Raw genomic sequence first — 22,649 nt, 5'->3', positions numbered from 1 at the left:
CAGCTCATCAAGAATCCTAGACACTAATACAGAGGCGGAGATAGACGGAGTCTTCGGATGGAAGACTCGAGCATTTCGTTGCTTCCATAGGTGCCAACACACCAGAATCACCAGGCTATCGAAAGCTCTACGGTTCTCCTTGCGAATCAGCTTATGGGTGCTACCCCACCACGATTCCAAGTTATCATTCGCCACCGGTGCTAGCGTTGGCGCAATCCTTACACTGGACAAGGCCGTGTGCCATACCTGTCTTGAGTAAACGCATTGGATGAGTAGATGTTCCACATTGTCTTCTTCCTGATCACATAGATAACAGGAAGCGAAAACTCCTGGATTCATATTGTTGACACATATGTTTTGAGCAGACAACTAAAACGAAGGGTATACTATGCTTGACAAATGATTCCATGGCCTGATAGATGCCTAAGTTATGTAATTAATTAAGTGGAACTAGCTGTGTGAGTTGTGTCTGGAATATTTCTTCTCTTCATGGTGGCGTTGTATACTGATTCATTTTTCCTACGCATATTTGGCAAAGCATTCAGTAAAACACTTCTACTTCATAATTATTTCTCATGGAACCATTTATGCATGTGCGCTCAAGCTATAGCATATATGTTCTTTGGATCGTGCTCCATGTGTACCTATCAACAACATAGCATTGCTTCGATCAATATCTCCGTACATATTTTATTTTCCGTGGCAATATACGGTCTCTGACTATAACTTAAATCCATCTAATCTTGTGTTATCCGTAACGTAGCACGAGCATCTTACTAGTCAAGTAACAAAAACAACACGTGCTAGAAAGTTACGGATTGCTAGGGCCCCTCGCATCAACAAACGATCAAATAAACCGTAGTAAAATTATATATTGTAAGGGCCTCCACTTTAGCTAAAGAGGAACCGAGCACTACTAGTACCTAGCAAGCACAAAAAACCTGGTGAAACCTGTTGAGCCATCCAATCCAGCGATCCAAAGGCTAGAAGAATCAGGATGCAAGCCCGCAACCAGTGCAAATCCTATAATAACCAAGAAAAAACATAAAGCAATGCAAATTATACAAACAAAGAAAGAGGAACAGGGACAACAGACACGAGTTCAGATTTGTTCTCCATCGTCGCAAAATTTTCCGAGAATTTACAGGTACGACCATATCCAGTACAAAGCCACCCAATTCTCCTCTTGTTTTGTTTTGTTTTTGTTTTGCCCCTATAAATGTACACATCTAACACCACCGGAAAGCACCCAATTCATCTTTCCCCGCCAATCGAAAGCAAGCACAGTCGACAGAGAGAAAACACAAGGCCACAGGTTGACGACTGCCGCTATCCGGTTTCAGTTGGAGAATCGAGGCTCCCCTGTGCATTGGCAGCAGCACGCGTCTTCTCCCGCAGGTTCGCACCCCACATCTTCGCCTCAGCCACCATCCTCTCCCTGTCATTAAGGATACCCGGAGGAGGCTCCCTGGGGGAATCATCTCGATCCGACTTGTGTCCAGAGCTGCCTGCCTCATCATTCTTCAGGAGCGTCCTTCCACTATCAGAAACCCTACTTCGCTGGTCGCCACCTGCCTTTTTCGAGGCATGGATCGCATTAGGATCATAAATTTGGGACGCCAGGTAGGAAAGAGCAGTCACAACATCAGCGATAAGTGGTCGCGAAGCAGCCTCTGACTGAATACACATTGACGCCACAGCGAGGGCTTGGTAGAGCCCACGCATGGGATATCGTCCCTGCAGCCCTGGATCAGCCATCTTTGGGAGCTTCCGCCTGTCATTGAAAAGAGGGCGTGCCTGGCAATGTATAAAGAATGCCATTACTACACAATTAATTCCATGACACATGAAAAATCATAAGCATTGCACAAAGGACTAATATTTCTACTGCTACTTGCAAACTGTGGCCTGCTCCCAACATACTTTCTACTACTTGTATCCATAAGCGATTGTGGATAAGCATTGTCATAATCATGCTTCTATCATACTAATTTTTACTTGAAAAAAGGTCCTTAATAGCTTCTAAATATACCCCCACATTTATTTCCCAACTTCCCATCATAATTAAATATCCAGTTACCCAGCAAATATATAAGAGAAACTGATATCTGACTATCAACAAGTGATATATGGATAGATAATCTGATAGAATGAGTAGGAAATAGCAACAATTGATTATGAACAATTTTAACATAGCATACCCACGACACGAGGTTTTGTTCCCCATGAGGTCTGGTGCTGTCAATGGCCTTCCGGCCAGTAATCAACTCAAGCAACACCACTCCAAAGCTATAGACATCTGACTTGACTGTAAGTTGCCCTGTCATAGCATATTCTGGAGCACAATAGCCGTATGTTCCCATCACACGTGTAGAGACATGAGACTTGTCACCAACAGGACCCAATTTAGCGAGACCAAAGTCTGACAGCTTTGGATGGAAATCATCACCCAATAGAATATTTGATGACTTGAAGTCTCTATATATAACTGGTGGTTGTGCCTTGTCATGGAGGTATTCCAGCCCTTTAGCAGCACCAGCTGCAATTTTCATCCTAGTGTTCCAGTCCAACGGTTCCTTATCAGGAGGGAGATCTGCATCAAGTGTTACACAGAAGTTAATTTAGCCAAAAGCGAAATACGCAGAGTTGCTTGGAGCAAGATTGAACGTAATAGTTATACAGATGTTCTTTTTTTTGCATGGAGTTTCTGAAGTAACGAAGTTGCATTTGCAGCACTAGCGAATTAAAGGACTATGCATTCCTATCCCAAAAATTGACCCATGAATACCACAAAAAGAAAAACATTGGCCCATGAAGATACGAATCGGGAAGACATCCACATGGTTCAAAAGAAAATGTTCCTACTGCACAGTTGCATAGCTAGATCTGAGCTCAACTGATATAGTTCAGTAATGTACTTTCTGTGCACAACATTGACAACAGCACAGCCCAGAAAAACCGAGTCATCTGGAACAGGGTTACTTACTGTTATGTCAGCAATATGTTTTCATGCTAGGTTCCAATTATTGGCACATCTGACTTAGCTAGTAGCTGGTCTATTCTCTGGTCCCCAACTACATTCTTCAAGACAATAATTTACATGACCCCTTGTTTAAATAATCAAATTAACCGGCACATCTAGCAATTCTACCGTCACAGTGATTGCTTTATTCACTTCGGTGAGCTTGGTAGCAAAATGAACCTAAATGAAGTTCAGTATTTGAATATCAACTTCTTTCCTGCCTTACGAAAATAAATTATATCTTGCACTAAAAGTACACACGGGGTATGACCGTATGAATGTATCATCGATATTAAACCACATACACATGGAAGACATCCAATATTTGACCACACTCACCACAGATCACTAATAGAGTCAAATTACCTAATTTGCACTCTTCATATATTTCCCAGAATATAAAATATGCAGCAGCCATGTCTCAAGCGGTTGACATGACCAAGTAAGTAGTAGATTAAGTTATACCACCATGCTAACAAACATACATACAAATACAGGATGTTCACCCAACTATAATTAGGTAACAGATAAAGATGGAGCCAGCAAGGTCAATCAGAGAAACCTACTGGATACTGTGCATGTTATGTACCGCTGCATGGACAAAAGGACTTGGCAGAGCAAAATGTCTCACAATCAAGAAAAGAATCATGCACATGGAGCAACAATAAAACAATCATGGACAGATGGGGGCAGACAGAATAGCAGATTGACAACCTGTACTGAACCAAACATGTGAGAAACAACCAGTATCACATATGTGCACAGTAGCCGCACAAAAACATGAATGGAGGCTCAAAAGGCATTGCTCTGCAGTCTGCACAACGCCAATATAGAAAGCAACAAACAGTCTTACCATGGAGATGGTCTTCCAATGATCCAAGGGGCATATACTCATACACCAGAAGGCGTTGCTCTCCATCAGCGCAATAACCAACCAAATTAACAAGGTTTTGATGATGCAGCAAACTGAGCATGAGGACCTCCACCAGAAATTCTTTGTTTCCTTGGTTTCCATCCCTATTGAGCTGCTTTATAGCAACAACCTGCAACAGGTGCTTCAAACATTTCAGCTTTGCATGTGTTAGGCCCCGTCTCATGCTTTAGGACATAAAATACTTCATTCAGATGGCAAGCATTAATTGTTTCATGTGCTTCATCTTGCTCAATTAACAAAGGGCCTACGGACAGTCGAGCAGCCAAGGCCGGCAGAAATTGAATCTGCCATGCCTATAAGTGAACATGGACTTTTCTTGCATGTGGGCATCCACTGATCATGTGCAAACACTGGTTTTCTTGGATGTCCTAGACGAATCAATGGCACCTTTGATACAACCAAGTAACCTCGGTACTACTCTAACATCAAGAAACAAGAAAGACGGAAACAAAAATTAAGACCTAGCTTTGCCAACAAAACAAGTTACCTGGCCTCCATCAAGACGGCCCTTGTAAACACGTCCGAACCCTCCCTCCCCAATGAAGCATTCCTCCCTGAAGTTCCTCGTGGCAGCTGTAAGCTGGCGGAAGGTGAATGTCTGCGCAGAGAGGACATTGCCATTGGCATCCCTGAGATCTGAAAGCTCCTTCATTCCGGCATTGCCTTTTGCCCTTGCCTTCTCAGCCCCTGCACATATTCACATCGTCATGCAGATGAAGATACAATCACGATGAAGGCACCAACCCAAATAAGCATTCTACTCCTAATTGAATGAGTTGTCATACGATAAATCGCGGAAACCAGCCTAGTAGGTAAGATATTTGTACCCACTATCAGAAATATCTTAGGGGATTACTAACCACACTTTATTCCCGTCTTTTCCCTCAATCCCATTCACCAGGATCACCTTGTCCACCGTCACCAGCCATTAGATTCTAGAGTCCAGCGAGAAAAGACCAACAAAGAGCATCAAACCCTCATGAGGCACTTCTTCCACAGCTCAGCCCCCACGGTCACGCAAAGTCGACGAAAAGATCGCCACAAGATCCAGATCTGAGCTATTATTCCGCGCAAGGCCAGGCTGCTCTAACGAAACGATTACTATCTTACACGAATCTACAAGTCCTGAAGCCGAGCGTCTCTTCCCCTCCACTCCGGCCCGTGGTGCCGCCGTGCCGGTGGAGGAAAAGGGGAGAAGAGATTAACAGAGAGCATCAAACCATCAACGGATCCGATCCTACTCCCATCAATCGACCAGAAGGCCGATCGGAGAGACGCACGCACCTGCGGGGAGCTTCTCGACGCGCGGCGGGACCATGGGTCTCTCCTCGCGGGCGCCGACGCCGGAGGACGATGCCGCGGACACAGTACGTCCGCCCGTGCCATTTCCGCCGCCTCCGCCGCCCTGCTTGGGGTAGAGCAGCTCCCCGTCGGAGCCCGAATCGAAGCACGGGAAGCAACCCATAGCGGCTCACCAATGAACTCCCCGCATTCCGCAACAAGCGCCGCTGGATTCGTGCCGGACAGAGCACCCCGGACCAGCGGACCAGGTCGGCGGGCGGGCGGAGGGGCCTTGGAGGCGGGGGTAGGAGGAGGAGGAGGGGAGGAGACTGGTGGTGGACTCCGTGAGCCGACGCGGTTTCGGCCTTGCCTTTGGCTGCTGCCGTTTTGCGCCGCTGCGTCTTAACAGGCGGCCCTCGGGACTGGGGTTGGTAAGAAACGGGTAACCATGGTCTATGGGAGGTTAGGACCTCACTGTCATTTTCACTTTTTTTTTCCTTTTCCGTGTGATCTATCTTGGTTGCCTCTTTCCCATGAGAGCATCTCCAGTCCCGTTCGGCTCCCTAGGACGCCGAAAAAGAACGGCCTGGGGACGAACCGGCGCTAGATTGACCACTGGGGACGACCTAGCTCACAGCCACGTCCCGAGGCGACGCCTCCCAAACCGTGGCAAATTCAACGTGGACATTCCCGCTCACAAAAGATGCCACAAGCCCGTCGATCACATCGGCCCAGTTCGACAATCATCAGCTCGGCGATTGTATGAAAAGTTCGACATACAAAAAAGAAAGGACGCGCGTGCAACGCTTCACACGGCGGGGTCGGCCTCCGGCGTCAGCGGAGTTGGCGTGCGCGGGCTTGGCGGTGTCGGGCCTGCTTCGGTGATGGGCGGCGTCGGCGGGCTTCTGTGCTGCTGGGCATCGTGGAGGCATCATGGCTCGGGCTTGGATGAGCCCCCAACTGTCCTGGCGATACATGGTGAACATGTACAGCAGCTACGCCGAGCAACAAACAGTTGGCGGGGGCTCATGGCGAGAAGAAGCGGGACACCGGCGTGCCATACCTGATCCTCAACGCTGGCGCCGCTCTCCGGGCGAGCTGCGATCTTCTCGACGATCCCATGCCATTTGTTGCACGCCGACTGGATGAGCCCCCAACGGTTCGCCATTGCCTTCGACCCGCGCTGCATGAAGACGCCTTTGAAGTCGGGGTCAACGAGTTTGCGCTTGTCAAACTCGGCATTGATGCGCTTCCAATACGTGTCGATGCTCTGGTTCCTGCCGATGATCGGGTCGAGGCAGACGACTTTCCACGCTTTGGCGAGACATTCCTGCTCCTTAGACAACCACTTGATGCGTGGCTCACCGGTCCTAACCGCCCCTTCTTCTTGCGTCTCTTCGCCGGAATCGGCGCCGACTCCTCGTTCTCGTCCTCCTGCTCGTCCGGCTCCTCCTCGTCGTACTCGAGCTCGCTGTCCATGTCGCCATCGAGGCCAATCATCTCGTCCTGGGTAGTGAACCCGGGGGACGCGGCGGCGGCGGTCGAGCCTGCCGTGATGATGTCGTCCATGTCGGCCTCGGTCGCATCAGTGCCGCCAAGGTGCGATGCGGAAGCTTGTGAGAAGGGCAGCGCGCCACGACAGAGAGGGGGCGTCGGGGACGACGCGTAGGCCGGTGGTGAGTAGTTGTATGGAGGGTACTGCACGCCGGCGAAGACGGGCGAGGGCGTGCTGGGCCGGGTGACCATGGGGGAAGGTGATGTTGGGGTTGAACCCACCGTGCGCGTCCCCGTCGGCGTAGCCCGACGACGGCGTGCATCCCCAGGGTTGCGGCGACGACGAGAAGCCGGCCGGAGAACCGGCGCTTTGCTAGCTTCAGGGCGCGTACTGGGCGTGGCCCCTGGGAGGATTCATCATCCCCACGTGAGCCGCCTCGGCTTGTTCGGCCGCAGCCGCGAGCGCCGCGTTGTCCCTGGCCTTCTTGGCGTTGGCCCTGTTCCGCCGGTCGGTGGTGACAGCCTCCCAACGCTGGACTTCCGCCCTCCAGACGGCGTTGGATATGCCCGGTGGCTTGGACGGCGACGCCCTCGGCTTCCACTACTTCGGCTGGGCAGCGGCGACGGTCGCAGCCGTCGCGGCGCGGGGATCACGTATTTCTTCGATGACATGGCGTCCGACGAGGGGAGGAGGAGGGAGATTGGTGGGAGGAATGGAGAGAATGAGAAGGAAGCCGGGGGGAAAGCGGGAAGAAACGGCGGGAAAAGGCCCTCCTCTCGCCGACAGAGCGGCCCCACGCCCCTTTTCGCTTGTGCCGACGCCCCCGGGCGCCCCCAGCGCGCCGGGTTCGGCTCGGGTGCGCCGACTGTTATTTCGGCCCAACCCGACAAAAAACGAACTCATGGGGACGTGACTGGGCCGATTTTCGCCTGCCAACGCTAAGAAAACGCTTGGGGAAAGTCTCTTGAGGACGCGGCTGGAGATGCTCTAAAGGATCAAAGTTAAGATAAATATCATGTGGGTCTTTATTTGAGTGGCGCTATAGTGTTTCTGCGACGATAGTTATTGAGGGTGAGAGAATTTAAATTTGGTTTACTTTTAGAATGCGCATACAACTGAAAGGTTTGAGCATATAGAGCATATAAATTGTCAGATTATACTATCTTAAAAAAATTAAGACAGGGTGCTTTCATCATTTTACTTAATTGTTTTTGTGACCTTTGTTGTTGTTTTTCTTCCGAGTGTTTGTTATGACTTTGTGATCTTACAGTATTTTTGCAATGGCCTGAAATAAATCCAAATTCACTTTTCCACGTGAATAACGCATGGTTGTTGGATTTTGTTCTCGCAAAGAAAAAGGTTGTCAAATTTTGCAGTCAGGGATATAAAAGGTAGAGAAAGATGGTGTGAAGATAACGGCATCACTAGAGTGACGCATAGAAACTGTGGTGTAACGGTTGAGTCATTTTCTATTTTTCTAGGAAGCATATATGATTCTAGTTTACCTTTATGAGAAAGAACTATCATGTGGCATGAATTAAATTATCATACGGTGTGCATTGCCGGATACATGATAGCATTTTCCATTGCAATTGCAAGCAAGTATGAAATGCCATATAATACCAAGGAAGAATAAAATCTTAACATTATTTTGTGCTTAAACTTTACTAACTGAAACGCGATACCCATTACACTGTGATGGTAGAATTGTGATTCTACTGTGGGTCTTCATTTGAGTGGCTCTGCAATGTTTGCTCTATGACTATTTGTGATGTGAGAGACCTTAACTTTAGGATTATACTTTCTTGACGTGTATACAATTGAAAGGCCATATCATACTGAGTTGTTGGATTATGTCATATTGAATAAATTGAGATGAAGAGAAGGTGAACAAATGTGCCACTTAGATATAGGATTTCATCATTCGTGTTTTTTTAGTTTTAGGGGGAATTATCGTGTGATTATCGTTGTTTTTCCATGGAGATTACGGGATTGTGATCTTATAGTGTTTTTAATATGACCATAGATGAATTTAGTTTCACTTTTGCGCTTTCATAAGGCGCTAGCATGAGAGTTGTCAAATTATGTAATCAAGGATATGAAAAGTTAGAGAAAGATGGAGTGAAGATAATAGTACGCACTAGAGTGACGCATAGAACCTATGGTGTCACTATTGAGCCATTTTCTAGTTTACCTTTACGAGAAGGAATTATCATGTGGTATGCATTTTTTTAGATCTGACATTGTTTTTTGTTGCAATTGCAAGCAAGTGTGGAACGCCATACAATGGTAAAGAAGAATAAAAATCTCAACATACTTGTGTGCATAAACTTTCGTAACTGAAATGTGACGACCATCACATTATGATGGTAGAAGTGTGATGATACAGTAAGTCCTAGTGTGTGGCATAGATATGAATCATATGTGCTTTTAGATAGAGTTAAATACACTACAGGTGTCCTAACTTGTCCGGCGTAGTCAGTTTGGTGCCTAAACTTGAAAAATACACAAAAATGGTGTCGTAACTTGTCTAGGCGTTCAAATACAGTGCCTCTGGACGTATGCCGCCGTATTGAGTGCCCGCGTGGCATGCCAGCCTGTCGCTGAGTCACATGTTAGTGGTTGCAGGCGCCGGAGACGCGATGTGAGCTATGTGTTTTTTTACATGAATGCCCCATGATTTTAATTAATTCTTGCAAGAAAAATACCCCTTGATTTTAATTAATACTCACAAAAAATACCAATAAGCCAGCGTGTAGGGAATTCGAACACGGGACATCCTCATCGCCTAACAATCGAGCGAACCAGGCAGCCACGGTCTAGTTTGCACTAAATTATCAGCAAGCGGTTTATATAGATGATTGCACGTATCGCTCTGCTTTTACTAGAGTAATTTTCTTATTATTTATTTTCAAGTTACTATCTTGTTTTTCTTCGACTGAAGTTTATGTTTAGTTTTCATGATACATAAATTTTTCCATATGAAAAAATAAAATAATTATCAATATGGAATTTTGTTTACTTTATGTCTATTCTATTTCCATTATTGTGTACTTTGAAGAGATAAACATGAAGTTTTTCTAAAATTGATGTGGAATTAAAAATTTGAACGTATATTAAAAACACGGTGAGCATTTTTTGAAATACGCGTTCACGTTCATGTTCATTTTTCATTTTTATATTATTTTAGAAAATGCTCACCGTGTTTTTTGAAAATTATGAATGCGCTTAAATTTCTCGGAACACGCTTAACATGTTAGTACATTTCTAGAATTTATTATTGTCACACAATAATATTTAATACATGTTGAACAGATTTTAAATACAATAATGTCAATTTTAAATAATTGTGCATTTTAAAAATAGAATGGAGATACACAATAATTCTTCGTGCTTATGGTCCTCAATGAAGATGCATAAATTTACACAATAATTTTTAGTATACGTTCAACTTTTTATGTCCACATAATTTTTAGGAAAATTTCATGTTTATCTCTTCAAGGCACACAATAATGAAAGTAGAATAAAAATATAAAATAAACAATAATTGCATATTGATAATTATTTTATTTTTCATATGGGAAGATTTATGTATCATGAAAATTAAATGGAAACTTCACTTGAAAAAAAAAACGAAGTAGTACTTCAAAAAACAACTGTAGAAAACATGTGCAAAGCGATATGTGGAATCGTGCATATAAATTGCTAGCTGGCAGTTAAATGTAAATGAAAGTGTGGCCTCTTGGTCCGTTTGTTTGTTAGGCAGATATGTGGAACCGTGCATATAAGTTAGCTGGCAGTTAAATGTAAATGAAAGTGTGGCCTCTTGGTCCGCTTGTTTGTTAGGCAACTAGGAGGTCAGTGGCAATTCTAAAAAAAAACAATTCTAAAAAAAAACTTGTGTTTATATTTTTATGAGAATTAATTAAAGTACAGGCGCGTTGCCGTAAAAAAATAGCATGCGTCCAATGCCCGTAATGATATTTTCCCGAGAATTAGCTAAAGTCCAGGGGTATTTCTATAAAAAAAACTACACACACAGCTCACAACGCGCCCACACCCACTGACATGTGGCCCAACGGCACGCTCGCATGCCACACGGGCCCTTGATACGGCAGCAATACGTCCACAGGCATCGTATTTGAACGTCTAGACAAGTTACGACACCACTTTTGTGTATTTTTCAAATTTAGACTCCAAACTGACCGCGTCGGATAAGTTAGGGCACGTGTAGTATATTTAACTCTTTTAGATATTTGCTTTGTGACCTTGTTCACTTATTAGTTACTACCAAGCAATCTCGGAGTTCCATAATTATCATATATCTTTTTTGGTTTACACATTGTCGGTGTCAAAACCGGTGGATCTCAGGTAGGGGGTCCCGAGTTGTGGATCTTGGATCAATGGGGAACAAGGGACGAAGAACACGATGTTTACTCAGGTTCGGACCCTCTCGAAGAGGTAAAACCCTACGTCCTGCTTGAATATATTGAAGTGTGTAGGATGATTATAGAGTCGATCTACCATGAGATCAGATGAACTAAACCCTAGGTGAGTCGGATGATGGATATTGTTCTAGCCTCTACGGACTAAACCCTCTGGTTTATATAGACACCACGGGTACTAGGGTTACACATGGTCGGTTACAAAGAAGGGATAAACATGTCGATTCTTCTTATCTTGACTTGGAGGACACACCAAGGCATCAAAGACTTCTTGTCCGGATACGGAGTCGCCTCATAGTTTGACCTTCTAGTAGTTCGCAGCGCGGCCCACCTGTTCGGCCCATGAGAGATATGCCGGCAGCCCGAGGACTCCCTCAGTAGCCCACGAACTAGCCTTCAATGCCGGTGCTTCATAGCTTCCTGAGATTTTGACGTACCCAAAGTCTCCGGCTTGCTGGGCGAGTTCCTCTCCCCCTTAATGTTCGAAGTTGTCGGAATCGGGGCTTCGTGGACCCAAACAAGGTTCGAACACTAGGGCGTGTGCGAAGATCTAGCTTGGCTGCTGCCTCAAGCTAGCCGCCTCACGGCTTGGCCTCGTCGAGTTAGTGCGAGCGGGGAAAGAGATGAACACGGAGATTTACCCAGGTTCGGGCCACCTTGCGGTGTAAAACCCTACTCCTGCTTTGTGGTGGATTGGCCTCGCGAGGAGGTTGAGTATGAACTAGTGCAGTGGATGAGCTACCTCGAGAGAGTTCCATTGCCAAAGGGTTTGATCCCCTCTCTACGATGGAGACTAGCCTATACTTATACTAGGCTCGGCTCTCCTCCCTCATAGCTTAGGCAGGAAGGAATACCACATTGGCCAATTTTGAAGGGGGACAATAGTACATCATATCCTGACGAAAGGTGGTCTTCGCTGCAGAGCTTTTGATCGTGACGCAACTGTGGGCTCGGCGATGACATCTGTCCTACCGAGCCTATGGTCTTGGTCTTGTTTCACCGGAATGGAAGCCTTTGGGGGACTCCTCGGGAACCCGCTCTTGTCCTTGCCTCCTTAGCACGAAAGAGAAAAAAAATTCCTGGACTGCGCCCACTGGCGCCCTTGGTTGTCATGGCTCATGTCATCGCGAGCCTCGTGAGGTGGGTACCTGCATAAAGATCTCCGCTCCTCGGGAGGCAGGCTCGGGAGCTGCTCCTCGGGAGGTCTTGGTGTCGTTCGCCTCACGAGGCCAGGGGCTCTCGCGAGGGTCTTGCCCTTAAGGTCTTGGAGTAGGTCCATAGCGGGCCGTCGATGAAGTCACGCGCTGGGCCACGGGCAGACAGGTCTGGGTACCCCCAATCCCAGGATGCCAACAGTAGCCCCCGGGCCCAAGGTGCACTCGTCCTGGCTTCGAGGCGAAGGGAGAAGCGCTGCAAGCCCCAATCTCCTGCGGGCCAGGCTTGACGCGTGGCGCACGACGGAGCGCGGACGCCTCCACTTCCCCACATCCCATCGGCAACTGCCCAGGCTGACAAAAGACTGGCGCACGCAACAGGGCCATCATTGCCCCGCTCCGCTCCTGCCTTCCGTTCCTCCCTTCCTCGCGCTTTGTCTGTCGAATCTTCCGCCGCCTCTAGATCGCCATACCCCCATGGCTCCCAAGAGGAAGAGGAGTAGGGCCACGACGGCGTCGGACCGCCAGGAGGGGCCGGAACCCGCCCTAGGCCGGTCCAAAAAATCCGCCTGGTGACCGCAGCTGACTCCAATGAGTGGAAGGCGACGAAGATCTGGCCCGCCTCTCGGTCCTCGAACGACCTAGAGGCCACCACCATCGCCCTTCACCTCCATGCCCTCTTCTCCGGCTTGCTTCCGCTGTTCTCGGATTTCTTCAATACTGTGCTCACGCATTGCATCTGGATCCAGAGTCCATCATCCTCCTTTTTTTGCTTTCGTGTTCTTGTGCGAGGCCTTCGTGGGCATCGCCCCCTCGGTGGCGTTGCTCCGCCACTTCTTCTCCCTCCAGTTGGTCGCCAGCGCACGGTGCTCTGGGTGCATGTCGTTTTGTCCGGTGAGCGCGATGGAGCTCCATCCGGACGCGGAGGGGTTCTGGAAGCAATGGGTGTACGTCGATGCCGTCGTGCGCAGCCTCTGCTCCAAACTCCGTCGGTTCCAGCAGAGCCGAGCTCCGGGTGGAAGCACGAGAGGCTCGTCGGCCCGAGGTTCATGCAAGTCACTGCTAGGCTGGCCGGCCAGAGGAGAGAGGGCATGACGATGGCGATGGTGGTGAGGGAGTTCATCTGGTGGAGAATCGCTCCCATTCAGCGCCATTCCCATCCGATGTGGGCCTTCACTAGTTGTAAGGACACCATGAGGCTCCAGGCGCCTTCTCTGCCCTCAAACGCGCTAAGCGGGGTACTCTGCCTCCTGGTCGGACGGGAGGCTGACACGCTTCCCCAGGGAGGGCTCCCCTTGTAAGATTATAAGAACGGGAGAGACTTCGCCAGGGGAATGCCACGCTTCGACGAGTGGGGGCTGCTCCCCGAACGTCTCGAGGGGCCTCGAGACAACCCCATCCTGGTGGGCCCATGCGGTTGAGTCTCCCCCGGTGGCTGCGGAGGGGAATGCCGAACCGCCTGCCATACGGCAGTCTATCTCCGTGCCTCCGAGCGATGGAGGTGACTGAGGGAGTCCTGGACTAAGGGGTCCTCGGGCGTCCGACTTGTTGGGCGTGGGCCGGACTGATGGGCTACGAAGATACAAGACCGAAGACTCTCACCCGTGTCCGGATGGGACTCTCCTTGGCGTGGATGGCAAGCTTGACGTTTGGATATGAAGATTCCTTTCTCTGTAACCGACTTTGTATAACCCTAGTCCCGTCCGGTGTCTATATAAACCAGAGGACTTAATCCGTAGAGACAATCATAATCAGATAGGCTAGACTTCTAGGGTTTTAGCCATTATGATCTCGTGGTAGATCAACTCTTGTAACCCCCATACTCATCAATATTAATCTAGCAGGACGTAGGGTGTTACCTCCATCGAGAGGGCCTGAACCTGGGTAAACATTGTGTTCCCTATCTCCTGTTACCATCAACCTCAGACACATAGTTCAGGACCTCCTACCCGAGATCCGCCGGTTTTGACACCGACATTGGTGCTTTCATTGAGAGTTCCATTGTGTCATCGTCAAGCGGTCCGATGGCTCCGTCAATCATCCACAACAACATTGTCCAGGGAGAAACCTTCCTCCCTGGATAGATCTTCGTGTTCGGTGGCTTCGTACTGCGGGCCAACTCGCTTGGCCATCTAGAGCAGATCGATAGCCACGCCCCTGGCCATCAGGTCAGATTTGAAAGCTTGAACTATGTCGCGGACATCCGCGGAAACTTGATCTTTGTAACACCCCGAGAATCATGCTACAGTGATCTCCCTCTAATGGTGGTCATGTCATTGTGAACACTAAGCTAATTTTCCACTTGTCCAAAATCGAAGCCAAATTCCAATTTGAATTGCATGTCAAATATTTACTTCTTCTGTCATGCAATCAAAATAGTTCATTATTTGGAATTATTCTCTAAGTATTTGTAATGTTGTAACCAACCTCACCTAAATTCCCAAATGCCCCTGGGAATTATTTGAGTGGTCCGGCAGCAATTAAATTTGCCTTTTCAATTTCCAAAAACCGTTAGTGTCGGTGTACTAGAGTAGGGGTACCCTAGTATCCCGAACTCGTGCACGGGCAGTTGCAGCGCCCCGCGGCAAGGCTTGCCGGGTGACCGCCAAGACCCTCCGCGTTTCCCTTGAAGACCATTCAAGAACAAAGTACCCAAACCAAGACCCCGGCAAGAGGAGCTTGCCGGGAAGGCCCCGACAAGAGGAGCTTGCCGGGAAGGCCCCGACAAGAGGAGCTTGCCGGGAAGGCCAACCAAGGCCCCGGCAAGAGGATCTTGCCGGGAAGAGACAAGACCCCGGCAAGAGGAGCTTGCCGGGAAGGCTATTCAAGGTATACCAAGAAAGCTTGCCGCGACGCGCCCTGCGTCCCGGCAAGATCCGGCGAGCGACAAGCTTCCGGACGCGAAAAGACGACGGCCGCGGCAAGGAGCTTGCCGCGGGAAACCCCCACTTCGTGCCCGTGCTCCAGCACACCTGCTAACGTGTCGCTCTGGGACTCTCCCAAGCACACGTGGCAGGAGGCCGTGCAGCTAGGGGTACGTGGTGGCAAGCGGAGATGAAGAGAAGCCCATTGTGGCAAACGGTGGCGCTCCTAACGGTCACCTTTTGCACTGTTTAGGAGACTCAGACAGGCATTTAATGCTGTTGTCCCCTGCCGTCAGAGTTAGGTAGGGCGCACTGTATCCACAGTAGCGGTAGCTGCACCTACCGCATCCTTTTCCATTTTTACCCTTCTAGTCTACGTTGCCATCTGTCGGTGACCCCTTGAAAGTATAAAAGGAGGCCCAAGCGCAACGTAGAGGGGGTTCGGCCAGTTCGGCTCATTCAACACCAGGGACACTCTCACGCTCAGTCTAACAGCGTCTATCGCTCCTGAGCAAGAATCCAATATACACAAACAAGCAGCAGTAGGGTTTTACGCATCCGTGCGGCCCGAAGCTGGGTAAAATCGCCCGCGTGCACTGTCTCGATCCGCTCTTTGTGCGCTCTCCGCCTCCCACCGAACCGAAAGGGGCCCTGTCCCCATAGGTGTTGGTGGAATCAGCACCCCCCGACATCTCTGGCGCGCCAGGTAGGGGATTCGGCGGCAGCTGTTCTTCATCGTCATGGCTCCTAAGGAGCGGGCGAGCAAAAGAACGACACCAGTACGGCAACAGAAAAAGCTAAGTCGTGCGAAACTTTAGATATTTCCTTTCTGTATAAGGTTATCCGCCTCGGAGATCTTGTTCTTTGTACGGAAAACCTGTGCGCGGAGGAATCAACTCGTAGCTAGTTGCGCCCTTACTCTGTTTCGAGTCCGCTCAACAACTTAAGTGAGCTGCTAGCGCCCTTACTTTGCTTCGAGTCCGCTCAGCAACTTAAGTGAGCCGCTAGCGCCCTTACTTTGTTTCGAGTCCGCTCAACAAATTAAGCGAGCTGCAACTAGTTGCGACAAGATTGCTTGTCGGTAGCGACCCCGCCAGCAGGCTGCTGAAGTTCCGCACTCGGCGCTCGCGGCAAGGGTGCCTGCACCGGCAAGTTTCCCTAGAAAGCGTAGGGTGGACGTACAAAGAGGGGTTGAACAGGAAGATAGCATGCGCTATTTATTTGAGATTTTTGCATAGACCTGTATACCGAGGAGCCTTCTCGGGGCTAGTTGCGCTCCATGTTGCCTCGAGTCCGCTCGGCAATTTGTGCGGTTGCGCTAGAACCAAGAAGGTAAACCTTTCCGGGAGGTGTTGTTCCCGAATAGCCGCTAAGGGCCCGTTCCCTCAAGCGCTACTGGCTGGATCGTATGCACCGGAAAGCATTCCAGCAGGCATAGGGAATATACAGCAAAAGTCAAAATTCGCAAGCAAGTTGAGTGCACTTCGAATGCTAATCACTTGCTATGTTTGAACGCAGTTATGGCCCGGGGGCTGGCAACGCCCTTAGGGCCAATCTTTTCGGCGTCAAGAACGACACAGTTCTTCGCCATAAGCCTTTCCGGCAATGATCTTGCCAGGAGCCGGCGTCAAGAACGACGAAGTTCTTCGCCGTAAGCCTTTCCGGCAACGATCTTGCCGGGAGCCGGCGTCAAGAACGACGCAGTTCTTCGCCATAAGCCTTTCCGGCAACGATCTTGCCGGGAGCCGGCGTCAAGAACGACGAAGTTCTTCGCCGTAAGCCTTTCCGGCAATGATCTTGTTGGGAGCTGGCGCCAAGAACGACGAAGTTCTTCGCCATAAGCCTTTCCGGCAACGATCTTGCCGGGGGCCGGTGTCAAGAACAACGAAGTTCTTCGCCAAAAGTCTTCCTGGCAACAAGCTTGCCGGAAGCCGGCATCGAGAACGTCAAAGTTCTCTGCCGAAGATAAAAGCCTTCCTGGCAACAAGCTTGCCGGAAGCCGGCATCGAGAACGTCAAAGTTCTCTGATGAAGATGAAAGCCTTCCTGGCAACAAGCTTGCCGGAAGCCGGCATCGAGAATGTCAAAGTTCTCTGCCGAAGATAAAAGCCTTCCTGGCAACAAGCTTGCCGGAAGCCGGCATCGAGAACGTCAAAGTTCTCTGCTGAAGATGAAAGCCTTCCTGACAACAAGCTTGCCGGAAGCCGGCATCGAGAACGTTAAAGTTCTCTGCTGAAGATGAAAGCCTTCCTGGCGACAAGCTTGCCGGAAGCCGGCATCGAGAACGTCAAAGTTCTCTGCTGAAGATAAAAGCCTTCCCGGCAAGCCAGTATCACTGGGGGCTGTGAGTGCCAAGAATCGTCCACGGCAAACCAGAATTGCCGGGGGCTGCAATACCAGATAAGTCTTTCATCCCTCATCATGCATCCTCTTATGGACTGGGGAATGCGAAACCACGTTTCTTCCCGAAAACTGCCGTGCTCCCTCGACTCTAGGCCCTGGGGCTCGTTCTCTGGGCCAAGTTTGGTCGTAGTCGCGGCAGCAAAGGGATGAAACAAGGAGACCGCACCCACCTCGTTCCTGCCTCCGTCAAAAGCGTGAGAAAGGTTGAGCGACGTGGGAAGGCGGCAGGGCCTGTTGCCGGGAGATGAAATGTCTGTCCGAGGGATACCAAGGATTTGCTCCTTGGCGTGGGTTTAACTCGCGAGACAAAAAACCCGACAAGCGTTCCCCTTTTCATTAAAAAAACATCCCACTCAGGTACAATCCATAGAGGATGAAAAACATGAAAGAGAGGATTACAAGTTCTAGATACAGCTAAGGCCCGAAGGCTTACAAATTAAAAAGATAAGATGCCCGTAATCCCTTTCCTGCCCCTCTTTTCAGGAGGCAGGTCAAGGAGGCGAAAAGGGCAAGAGGAGTGCCTAGGCGAGTTACGGGTGCCAGAAGACACCAAGGGAACACCCCGGGGAGTTCAAGAAGCCGGCGACGCGGATGATGGGGTCGCCGGTGCCGCGCAAAGCGGCACCCGACGCCTAGTTGGACCCGCTACCCCGCCGCCCACTACCCTCGTCGTCGCTGTCGCTCCCCTCCTCGTCGCTCTCGCTCGAGGAGGAGCCTTCGCTGTCGGAGGAGCTGTCCACGCAGCACTTCGCCTGAGTGCCGAAGCACCCGAAGGCCTTGACGGAGAGGAGATCGCCCTCCATCAACTTAAAATGGAGGGTAAACCCCTCCGTCAAGCTGTGGATGCGGGCGAACGTCTTCCACCCTCGATCAAGATACATCACATTAGGGGCTGGGAATGCAACGCGGACTCGCGTGCCGTTGATCCCACAGCCCCTCATGTGCAGCCTCAGTGTCTCGGGCGGGTCCAACTCCATCGCGCGCGCAAACGGAGCTGGAAGCCGGAGGCGACGACGAGGCGCCCGGCGCAGCCTGACGAAGAACTCGCAAGGGTCGTCCCCTATATGGACCGCTGTGGGGGAGGAGCCGCCGGCGGAGGTGAAGCTGACGCGCCGCCCCGTCCGCCTCTTCCCCGAGCGCCTCGACCTCGTCCTCGACCTTGTCCGCGACCTCGCCCCCTCCCTCTTCCCCTTAAGGCTGGCTCTGCCACCTCGGGCGCGGAAGAGGGAGAGATGCGCTGTCTGGCGGCGACCCTCGCCGCCACCGATGAAGGGCCTGGGTTCCCTTTCTCCATGGCAGATGAGAGAAAGGGGAGCAGAAGCTGGAGAAAGGAGAAGATGAGAGAGTGCGGATTTCTGTGCTCCCATCCCGCTCTTTATAAAGGAGCGAGGTGGGGGCTTGGCCGCCCCGCTCAGCGAATCAAGGCACGGGAAGGGCAGGGAGTCGAGGCCAACCCGCTCGCGACGGCCCAGTTTCCCACTCCACCGTCCGTGACCCCAAGCGCATGGGAGCCGCGTGGCGAGGATGCAGAACCAAGGTGACAGATGAGGCGGCCTCGCCCCGCCCCGTGAACGCGGGGAGTGGACGTCCCGGAAACCGCGCACCGGCCCCGTCCAGTAAATGCACCACGCCCCCACACCTACCTCCGTTTAGGGAGGAGGGCGTGAACCGTCTGTCGTGGTTGTAAGTCTGACAGTAAGAGGGGGGGGGTAGGAGAAGGGAGCATGATCTATCGAGATGCATATGGGTGACACGGTGGTTTTAGCGAGTTCGGGCCTCTCTCGGTGGAGATAACAACCCTACGTCTCGTGCTCCGGAGAGGCTTTGTTTTATCTGAGTATATATCCGGAGATTACAATATGTGTGTGAGAGAGAGGAACGGATCCCCATGCCTGAGCTAAGTCCTGAGACTAATGGTGAAAAGAGAGAGAGGTGGAAGAAAAAGACCCCCCAAGTCTAGTGCTGGGGGGTGGCTTATATAGAGTGCGCCACCCCCTCACCTCCTATGTTACAAAGTGGGGTATGAATGCCATAATGCCAGCCCGCTATTAAGCCCTCACTATTAGAAAGATGCCGACTGCCTTGCTGCCTGCTGGTCTTCGTATATCCGAGTGAGTCGTACGGTCGAGTGGTGAACCGTCATCCGAGTGGATGGTATGTTGCTTGGTCGAGTGGATAGTATGCTGCTTGTCCGAGTGGATAGTGTGTCTGTATGAAATTGACCTAGACCCACATGTTGTGTGGACCCCATGCTTCATGATATTTCGACCCTTCGTGGGCCTACCTGTTATGTATATCCCCAACATTAGCCCCCGAATTGATTGCGATTTTGCAAAACGAGTTGGTGTAAGACACAGTTTGGTCCGAGTGATTACAGAAATACTCGGTACATGTCGCCGCGCTTTCAGACAACCAAGGTTTGAACAAAATCTCAATGGATTCCGGCACCATGCTTCCCGACTAATCGAGGTAAGTGTCTGTGAGGAGCAACTTGGTGACATTCGTTCATCTCTCGGGAGAGGTTTAACTCGTGATGTGAGTATGGGCGTGTCATTAAATCCGTGCAACCAGATTGACACATGGACTGCTCTTTTAGAGAGATGCCATTCTTATCCCGGAGGAACGCCAATACGAGTCGGTTTCAGATCCACACTTGTGAGTTTCACACTTTGAGTCCTAGAAGAAGGCTCAAAACAGGTCCATGGAGGAGCGTTAAATTCGCCTTATAGAATATTTTTTTGGGGTGATTTGGAGCTGGGCCTACATCGAGTAACTGATTACTCGGAATTTCTTCACGCCTGGAACATGTCTTTTTTGTTGTTTGGCCGTCACTCAGGTTGGGCGGACCGTTCCGAGTGGATACCATTCCAGTGGGGGCACGCTGAGTGCACCCACTGGGTGTAGTCCCCGAGACTGCCGTCGACTGCGGGCAGTCGGCGGGAGTCTTAGAGCCTGTCTTTTTGTTGTTGTTCATCACTCGGACTGGTCAGGCCGTACCGAGTGGAGATTACTCCAGTGGGGGCACGCTGAGTGCACCCACTGGGTGTAGTTCCCGAGACCGCCGTCGACTGCGGGCAGTCGGCGGGGGTATGAGAGTACTAAAACTCTTCTTAGCTGGTACTGATCGAACTTGTTCTTCTCTGACTCGGAGGTCGAGTAATACTGGAGATGGGTTTGCATCGAGCAAAATGTTTCTTTCTGAGTTCTCTTCCAGTGGGGGCACGCTGAGTGCACCCACTGGGTGTAGTCCCCGAGCCTCTGTCGGACTAGATGAGTCTGGCAGAGGGTTTAAGTCTCTCGGTAAACCTCCAGGCAGTTGGCACAGCAAATATCTTTGTCTGGAATTGAATCAATCGGATGGATGCGTAACGAGGTGGTTGTACGAACGATGTTCGACGAGTAAGGTAGCATGTACGATTCAGTGATGGTGCTTCATTTTTACCCTTTTGCATGAAAGGGGTATTTATCCAAGTGGACGTGCTTCACTTATAGATCTTCGGCGAACCGAGCATGTATGGTCAGAAGAATATTCCTGATGTGATCAACAGGTTGACCAAATGGGCGTAACCTCTGAGGGTGACATGGCCAACTGCCGTGCGTAGCCCCCGAGTGATGCTCGAAGGAGGTAAACTTGCTACAGAGTGTGATATGAGGTTTGACCATATGAGTAACTTAGCTGTTCCCGTGTTGGGGTGTAGAGGTAAAGACATGTCCAACTGATGGTGACGCGCGAGGCGGCAGAAGGGCGATGATGTGTACAACCGAGTGATGATGCACGGAGCGGTCGAGTGGTGAAGACGCGCGCAACCGAGTGGCGACGCGTGGGGCGGCCGAATGGTGATGACGTGTGAAGTGGTCGAATGTAGGACTACATATCTAGCCAAGTGAAGATGCACGGGGCAGCCGAGTGGTGAAGACGTGCACAACCGAGTGGCGGCGCGCGAAGCGGCTAAGGCGAAGTCGTGTGTCACCGGACGGTGAAAATGGTCCTCGGAGGACTTAGTCGAATGCTTTCGAAGCTTATGTAGTGACGAGTTTGGTGTGGTTGCGACGCAACAAGACCGTCGTGACAACTGAGTCTGAGTAGGAAAGAAGATGGTGTGTAGAGCATCTGGGTGATTATAAAACTTGTCCAAGTGGCGGATCGAATGCACTTGTTGAAGTGAAGGATCCGACTGGTAATGAAGTACTCGACCACTCAGGCGAGTGTCATTTCAAATGAGGTGCAGCCCCCGAGTGCGGCGTAGCCCCCGAGCATACTACAGGCTTCGACAACGGACATGCCGGAATATGAGAAATATAGTCTTGAATGGATGATTTGCAATTCATCGAGTCAGATTTGGGTAAAGATAAGGAGAAGCTTCCGAGTGATGCTCGAAAGAGGCAAACTCGCAAAAGAGTGAAGTGTGAAGTTTAATTATGAAAGGGACTTATCTGTCTCATGCCCGACAAGGTCTATATCATTGATACAATGAAGAGAATTTCATAGAGGGGTTGGTCGGACGTGTTTGAAGTCAACAGAGGGACAAGGTCAGTGTTGTGGTGCGCTAGGATCAGTATGGTGACCGAGTCCGAGCAGCGATGAAGTTGGCGCGTAAGGCTGTCGAGTGATCGTGTAACTTGTGTAAAAAATGGCACAAGTCAACACAATAATTTCTTGAGGAAATTTGATGTGTGCTAAAATTATTTGTGTGAATAACACCCATAGACACCCGCTAGGAGTGCAAGGGGCTTGCTGGTTAACCAGCAAGAGTCTGAAAGACCGAAGGATCCGTTCGAACTTGTCGAAGCGGCGGATCCGACTGAACTCATTGGGATACTAGCTCAAATAAAACGGAAGTGTAGTGTTTCGACTGAGTTGCAGCCCAGGAGGACCGATGCAAACTCGAAATGAAGAACGATACCTGGTGTTCGTAAATGATGTATGCGAAAAAAATGGAAGTTGGACTTGGGAGTCACATAACCAGTACTAAGCAAGTATGTGAAAATAAGCAACCGAGCGTAGAGGTACACTTGGTGGCGTGGCCTCCGAGTGAACGTGATGTGTGAATT

General features: G+C 50.0%; 1 protein-coding gene across 1 annotated transcript; it reads right to left on the bottom strand.

Moving 5' to 3' along the window:
* Nucleotides 1-1,078: 1,078 nt before the first annotated feature.
* Nucleotides 1,079-6,806, bottom strand: LOC119354986 (probable serine/threonine-protein kinase PBL7). The gene is made up of 7 exons (XM_037621754.1): nucleotides 6,603-6,806; nucleotides 6,301-6,567; nucleotides 5,241-5,361; nucleotides 4,444-4,643; nucleotides 3,876-4,065; nucleotides 2,202-2,593; nucleotides 1,079-1,797 (listed from the first exon to the last, which is right to left on the bottom strand). Exons 1-7 carry the CDS (start codon nucleotides 6,804-6,806, stop codon nucleotides 1,330-1,332), a joined length of 1,842 nt encoding a protein of 613 aa, XP_037477651.1. The 3' UTR covers nucleotides 1,079-1,329.
* Nucleotides 6,807-22,649: the final 15,843 nt, after the last annotated feature.

This window comes from Triticum dicoccoides, chromosome 2A, assembly GCF_002162155.2.
Source record: "Triticum dicoccoides isolate Atlit2015 ecotype Zavitan chromosome 2A, WEW_v2.0, whole genome shotgun sequence".
In the NCBI taxonomy this organism is placed as follows: domain Eukaryota; kingdom Viridiplantae; phylum Streptophyta; class Magnoliopsida; order Poales; family Poaceae; genus Triticum; species Triticum dicoccoides.
Note: the sequence above shows the minus strand (reverse complement) of the source record. Positions and strands in the feature narration are given on the sequence as shown.